This window comes from Herpailurus yagouaroundi, unplaced genomic scaffold (genome assembly GCF_014898765.1).
Source record: "Herpailurus yagouaroundi ecotype Mexico unplaced genomic scaffold, PumYag 557, whole genome shotgun sequence".
Taxonomy (NCBI): Eukaryota; Metazoa; Chordata; class Mammalia; order Carnivora; family Felidae; genus Herpailurus; species Herpailurus yagouaroundi.
Genome location: NW_024412774.1, coordinates 2,461,209 through 2,468,329, shown reverse-complemented (window position 1 = coordinate 2,468,329; position 7,121 = coordinate 2,461,209). Strand labels below are relative to the sequence as shown.

The 7,121-nt window shown below is 41.4% G+C and overlaps 2 protein-coding genes across 4 annotated transcripts in view; one reads left to right on the top strand and one right to left on the bottom strand.

Moving 5' to 3' along the window:
- Positions 1-7,121, top strand: part of NLRP5 (NLR family pyrin domain containing 5) — a 41,419-nt gene that overhangs the window by 11,566 nt on the left and 22,732 nt on the right. Inside the window, exons 4-7 of the mRNA XM_040465193.1 lie at positions 152-226; positions 4,189-4,245; positions 4,892-4,939; positions 6,913-6,979. Coding sequence (XP_040321127.1) covers positions 152-226; positions 4,189-4,245; positions 4,892-4,939; positions 6,913-6,979 — 247 coding nt within the window. The remainder of the gene's footprint in view (positions 1-151; positions 227-4,188; positions 4,246-4,891; positions 4,940-6,912; positions 6,980-7,121) is intronic.
- NLRP13 (NLR family pyrin domain containing 13) overlaps positions 1-7,121 on the bottom strand; it is a 77,072-nt gene that overhangs the window by 65,883 nt on the left and 4,068 nt on the right. The gene's annotated exons all lie outside the window — the stretch shown is intronic.

The following is a 7,121-nucleotide window of genomic DNA, read 5'->3' as shown; positions in this document are numbered from 1 at the left end:
ATTGTCTCTGATACCAGTTAGTCATGGAATAAACTGAGATCTGAGACTTGTTTTGGTTCCCCTCAGTATTTAGTAATGGGAAATCTCATCCCTAGTCTTGGAAATTGCTGACTTTGTTAGAGACTATTATTTCATCTACTCTCCGTTGCAGGGTATTCACTGGCTGAAATGCCAGAAAATTCTACAATGAAGAATGACCAAGAACTGAGCATGAAAGAAGTACCAGGTCAGTATGGGCATGGTGGGAAAATGGATACGTCTCAAGCCACATGGTGATGAGTTAGTGGCACATCTGGGACTTGAACCATTACTCCTGATAGTCCAGTGTTCTTTCTGTTCTGTCAGGTGGTTGTATGGGTTCTGAGGATCTGGTAATCATGGTCTTTCTTTTTTTTTTTTTTTAATTTTCCAAAATATTTTTTTAGTTTTTTAATCATTTTTTAAGTTTTATTCTTTTAAATTTACATCCAAATTAGTTAGCATAGAGAGAAACAATGATTTCAGGAGTAGATTCCTTAATGCCCCTTGCCCATTTAGCCCATCCCCCCTCCCATAACCCCTCCAGCAACTCTTAGTTTGTTCTCCATATTTATGAGTCTCTTCTGTTTTGTCCCCCTCCCTGTTTTTATATTATTTTTGTTTCCCTTCCCTTATGTTCATCTGTTTTGTCTCTTAACGTCCTCATATGAGGAAGTCATATGATTTTTGTCTTTCTCTGACTGACTAATTTCACTTAGCATGACACCCTCCAGTTCCATCCACGTAGTTGCAAATGGCAAGATTTCACTCTTTTTGATTGCCGAGTAATACTCCAGTGTGTGTTTTGTGTGTGTGTGTGTGTGTGTGTGTGTGTGTATACACACACACCACATCTTCTTTATCCATTCATCCATCGATGGACATTTGGGCTCTTTCCATACTTTGGCTATTGTTGATAGTGCTGCTATAAACATGGGGGTGCATGTGTCCCTTTGAAACAGCACACCTGGATCCTGTAGATAAATGCCTAGTAGTGCAATTGCTGGGTCATAGGGTAGTTCTATGTTCAGTTTTTTGAGGAACCTCCATACTGTTTTCCAGAGTGGCTGCACCAGCTTGCAGTCCCATCATGGTCTTTCTTATTCTGAGTCCAAAGAGCTCTGTGAACTTAAAGCTTTCTTACAACTATTTGAGTTTCCATCTTCAGTTTGGATAACTCCATGACCCCACCAGGACAAGCTTCACCTAATAATCTGTTTTGGAGGCTTTGGTGAGGAGAACCAGATAACATGAAACCATGTTCAATACAAGTCCCCAAATATTTGAGTACTGGTGATATGCCAGGCACCACTCTGTGACTTGTGATACATCCATGGACAAAGTACATGCGAATCCCCAGCATTCATGAAGTTTACACTTCAGTGGAGGAAAAAGGAGACCAACAAAAGGAATCAAAGCAGTGATGCCAAAACATACAGGGAAAGATGTAGGCTTTTATAGACAGCATGCTTTCCCCCACTGTTACCCACACTACCACTTATATATTGCTAATCTTCTAGCAGTCAGCATTGACCATGAAGTCTAACACCTCAAAAGAATCAGGACCAACCTCCTGTTGAAGCAGCTTTGTTCAGACTGTGGGCAGGAAAATCCCTTTCAAAACTAAAGTCTGAAGAACTGATGAGTCACAGAGTTTCAGAATCCCAGAGGGCATAAATTATCCCAATTTTAATGTAAATCTAGGTTTAACAGGGGGAGTCCCACATAATCTCTTTCGAGGGATAAAATCGTATCTTACTGGGTTTAAAGATTACTAAGTAGTAATTTAGCGATATGAAATAGAGACACCGACTGACTAACGTTGGCAGTAGGATCAAAATGGACAAAAGCTGGGGTCTTCTAAGCCACATTGGGAAACCCCTCTAAATTACCATTGTGTACAAGAACTACCACTTGTTGAGACCTTAAGGGTTAAGGATGGTGCCACGTGCTTCAATCTCCTAGATCTCCACAGGACTTCGTGTGGTAGTAACTGTAATTCCAATCATCTGGTAACAAAACTGAAGATCCAGAGGCTAAGCTGTATACTTAAACCCTACACATGTCGACACTCTAACCACTGCTCTATCTACATGCTGTAAGTTTTAGTTTGTTGTTCCATTTTCACATTGTGTCTTATGGGCTAACATGTGGCGTGTCTTAGAGAAAGTTCTATGCGTGCTTCAGAAGACCATGTAATCTGCTGTTATTGGTGTTCTTGGTGTTCTATATATCTGCCTCCTCTGTTTTTTTATTTCAGTAAATGGGACTGCTATCCACCTGCTTATTCATTCCAAAAGCCTACTCACTTTTTAGTCTGACTGACTGCTTCTTTTCTTTCTCCACCTTCATCCAATGAATCAAAATCCTATGAGATGCACATCTAAAGTATAATCCATTTCTATGTTTTTCTACCCATACCCTGTATATGGGAATCATTTCCTTCGAATTTCTTATCCTTTTCCACTCTGGTTGTATGCAATCCATTTTCCATACAATAATAACCAAGGTGATCTTTTAGAAATTTACATCTGAAAACTTGACTCGTCTGCTTTAAAATGCTCAAATAGTTTTGTTACATTTGTGATAATTTATTGCATGGTTTTTTTTATATAATTTGCAAGATTAACACCACCCTTTTGACAATTCCTTAAATACCATAAGTCATTCCCATATCACCTATGTCAAATATGTACTTAGCCACATTAGGAAACTATTTTTAATAAGTAGGTATCGGGCGCCTGGGTCGCACAGTCGGTTAAGCGTCCGACTTCAGCCAGGTCACGATCTCACGGTCCGTGAGTTCGAGCCCCGCGTCAGGCTCTGGGCTGATGGCTCAGAGCCTGGAGCCTGTTTCCGATTCTGTGCCTCCCTCTCTCTCTGCCCCTCCCCCGTTCATGCTCTGTGTCTCTCTGTCCCCCAAAAAATAAATAAACGTTGAAAAAAAAAAGTAGATATAATGGTTATTCTCAGCAAGTAGTAGCTATTATACGCCAGAGACTGTGCTATTCCTCTACCAAAACACCTGATTTAATTGAGAGCAACTCCACTACGTAGGAGCTAGTATCCGAGCTCTACAGATGAACCCACAGAAGCATGTTAGACCAGCAAGTTGACTAAGACGTCATAAGCAGGAAGGGACAGGATTCCCATTCAAATCCTATGTCTGACTCCAGACCCTTGGTTCTTATCCACCAGATTTTATCCACCATTTTAATGACTTGCCAAAAGGTCTCCAAAGAATTAACAGCAGAATTGAGACCAGAACTTCATATCTCCTGATTTTGAATCAAGTGCTCATTTTACATACACTTAGCATCTCTAGCTGAGCCGGTGGCTTCCGTGTTCCAAACTGGTCCTGAGATGTGGGTCTGTGCCCTCTCTAATTCAGATGTTCACATAACAATGGGGGAATTTATACAATGAGATGCCACCTCACGCCAGTCAGAGTGGCTAAAATGAACAAATCAGGAGACTGTAGATGCTGGAGAGGATGTGGAGAAATGGGAACCCTCTTGCACCGTTGGTGGGAATGCAAACTGGTGCAGCCACTCTGGAAAACAGTGGGGAGGTTCCTCAAAAAATTAAAAATAGATCTACCCTATGACCCGGCAATAGCACTACTAGGAATTTACCCAAGGGATACAGGAGTGCTGATGCAGAGGGGCACTTGTACCCCAACGTTTATAGCAGCTCTTTCAACAATAGCCAAACTATGGAAAGAGCCTAAATGTCCATCAACTGATGGATAAAGAAGATGTGGTTTACACATACAATGAAATACTACTTGGCAATGAGAAAGAATGAAATCTGGCCATTTGCAGCAATGTGGATGGAACTGGAGGATATGCTAAGTGAAATAAGCCAGGCAGAGAAATGCAGATACCATATGTTTTTCACTCATATGTGGATATTGAGAAACTTAACAGAAGACCATGGGGGAGGGGAAGGGGGGAAAAAAAAGTTAGAGAGGGAAGGAGGCAAACCATAAGAGACTCTTAAAAACTGAGAATAAACTGAGGGTGAGTGGGAGGGAGGGGAAAGTGGGTGATGGGGATTGAGGAGGACACCTGTTGGGATGAGCACTGGGTGTTGTATGGAAACCAATTTGACAATTATATTTAAAAATAAAAGAATGGGGGAGTTTATTATTCCTTCTCTCTTTTGCAGAAATTTCACAAGCTATAGAACAAGATGGTGCCACAGCAGCAGAGATGAAAGAACAAGGTAAAGAAATCTGATTTGCTGTGGGTTTTTTTTTTTTGGTTTGCTTTTTTTTTTTTTTTTTTTTTTTTTGCCATCCTGGAATGGAGTTTGGGTGGCAGAGGAGTCCACTTTCCCATTGCTCATCTGCATTTGTCTCTGGTACATCAGTCTCCTCCCCCAAGAGCTCCTAGAATGAATCATCATCAAAGGCATCACATATGTCCACTGTGATCATCTACAGTTACTTTGTATGAAGACACATTCCAAAGACCTGGGATTCTGGGGAAGTTGGGCATGAAGCGTAAGCTCGTTTGACAGGCACTAAATATAGACAAGAGTAATCAAGCACTTGGTTCAGAAGTACTTGGCTAGTGGTGACCTCTTTTCCCAAGTCCTTCTGTCAACCTTTATTTTGTGAATACCTACCATTTGAAGAACTGATAGGAAAATAGTGGTAAAATATATATACATATGGCCATATAGAGTTATATATTAACTAAACCAAACAAAATACAAAACGATGAGATCCCAGGTGCCATGTTTGTATGAAACATCAATTGACCAGTCAAGGAAGTGACAGCAGACTTCTCTGAGGAATATTACTTGAGGCTTTTTTTTCTTTTCTCTTCTCTTCTCTTCTCAAGTTTATTTTGAGAGTGAGCGAGAGAAATCACGGGAGGGGCAGAGAGAGAAGGAATGAGAGAATCCCAAGCAGGCTCCTCACTTCCAGCAGATCCCAATTTGGGGCTCGACCTCACAAAGCCTGACATCATGATCTGAGGCAAAATCAAGAGTCAGTTGCCCAACCAACTGAGCTACCAGGCACTCCACTTGAGACTTTTTGTTGAGCTATAATCAATGTACCAAAAAGCTCACCCTTTTAAAGTGTACGATTCAGTGTTTCTTTGCATGTTCACGATGTTGTGCAAATAATCACCACTATGTTATTCCAGAGCATTTTCCTCTTCCCAAAAGAAACCCCAAACCCATTATCACTCTATATCTCTTCTTCTCCAAGTCCTATGAAACCACTAATATACTTTCTGCCTCTATGAATTGGCCTATTCTGGACTTCTATGTATGTATACCATACGTATAAATGGTATCCTACAAGTGTGGTCTTTCATGACTGGCCTCTTTCATTTAGCATAATGTTTTCTATATTCATGTTGTAGCGCATACCAGCACTTAGCTCATTTCTACTGCTGACTAATATCCTGTTGTGTAGATAGGCCACCTTTCCTTTATCTGTTCATCAGACAATGGACATTCAGGTTGTCTCTACCTCTTAGCTATTGTGAATAAAGCCACTATGAATATTCATGTACAAGGAAGTATTGATGGACAGAAGTGATTTGACTTATGAGGTATTTGATAAAAGCTGGTGTTTGGGATTTCTAGGGAAAAAGTGTCAGGTGTAGCTCCTGCCTTTCCACTAGACAGCCTGATGGATGGTGATGCCAGGAATCAGTGAGTTATTTGACTTTCAAGCTGGAGTTTTATTCCACCTCTGTGACGTAACCTATGTTAGCCTTAATCTTTCACTAGACAAATGCTTGAAGACCCAGCAGTTGCCAGTGTTGTCCATTTTCAGTTGAGATGAGTGGTAATAAATGCCAATATTGACGACCTCTCTAGAATACTTGCCACAGGCCAGGTGCTATTCTCCATGTCTTATGATTATGTCATAGCATCCTACACCAGTCTCTTAAGGGAGGTATTAATATCCCCATTTTGCAGATGAACAGACCACCATAAGAGTGAGATGGGGCTAAAATTAGGTTTATGGAGAAAGCATTGAGGCAAACATCTGTTCCAAAGTAACTCCACAAACAGAAGCTTTTGTCTAATTGCCACTTATAGGAAACTTATGAGGAGTTTCTTGTTGGAGGTAAAACGAGTTTTTGACGCACTGACTTTGAGGTCCCTGTGACCCTTTGAGGTGGGGAGTTTGACACATGAGCCTAGGATCTCAGGGAAGAAGTCAGCACCATTGAAGGAGATTTGGAACTATTGGTCACAGATGCAATACTTGAGTCCATGGGAGAAGAGGTGGCCAAGGGCGACCCAAATTCAACGCAGACGTACCTCCTTGAGGCTTCCTTCTCTCTTTGAAAACCTATAGCCCACCTTTTGGGATGAGCACTGGGTGTTGTATGGAAACCAATTTGACAATAAATTTCATATATAAATAAAAAAGAAAAAAAAGAAAAGAAAAAGAAAACCTATAGCCCAGGAGCACAGTCTGTCCTTTGAGGATAATGCATCAGTCTGAGCTCAGCAAATAGAGGTTGTTCAGACCTCAAGGTCTGCTTCCTGAAGGAGAGACAGCATGAGCAAAGGAAGGGCAGAGAGAGAGGGAGACACAGAATCCAAAGCAGGCACCAAGCTCTGCGCTTTCAGCATAGAGGCCGATACGGGGCTCAAACTCATGAGCCATGAGATCATGACCTGAGCCGAAGTCAGACACCTAACCAACTGAGCCATCCAGGCACCCCTGCTTCCTATAGTTTTAATATAGGTGTCTTAATACCTTTCCCTATACAGAATAAGGGAGCTTAAGATTTAGAACTTCTGGGTAGATATTTTATGTAAAGATGGTCATTGCCTTATACACTTGTACAGAGAGGATCTTGTCATCTTTTTAAAAAAAAATTTGTTTAATGTTTATTTATTTTTGAGACAGAGAGAGACAGAGCATGAACGGGGGAGGGTCAGAGAAAGAGGGAGACACAGAATCTGAAACAGGCTCTAGGCACTGAGCTGTCAGCACAGAGCCCGACGCGGGGCTCGAACTCACGGATCGCAAGATCATGACCTGAGCCGAAGTTGGATGCTTAACCGATTGAGCCACCCAGGCGCCCCGGATCTTGTCATCTTTTTAAAAAACATATAAT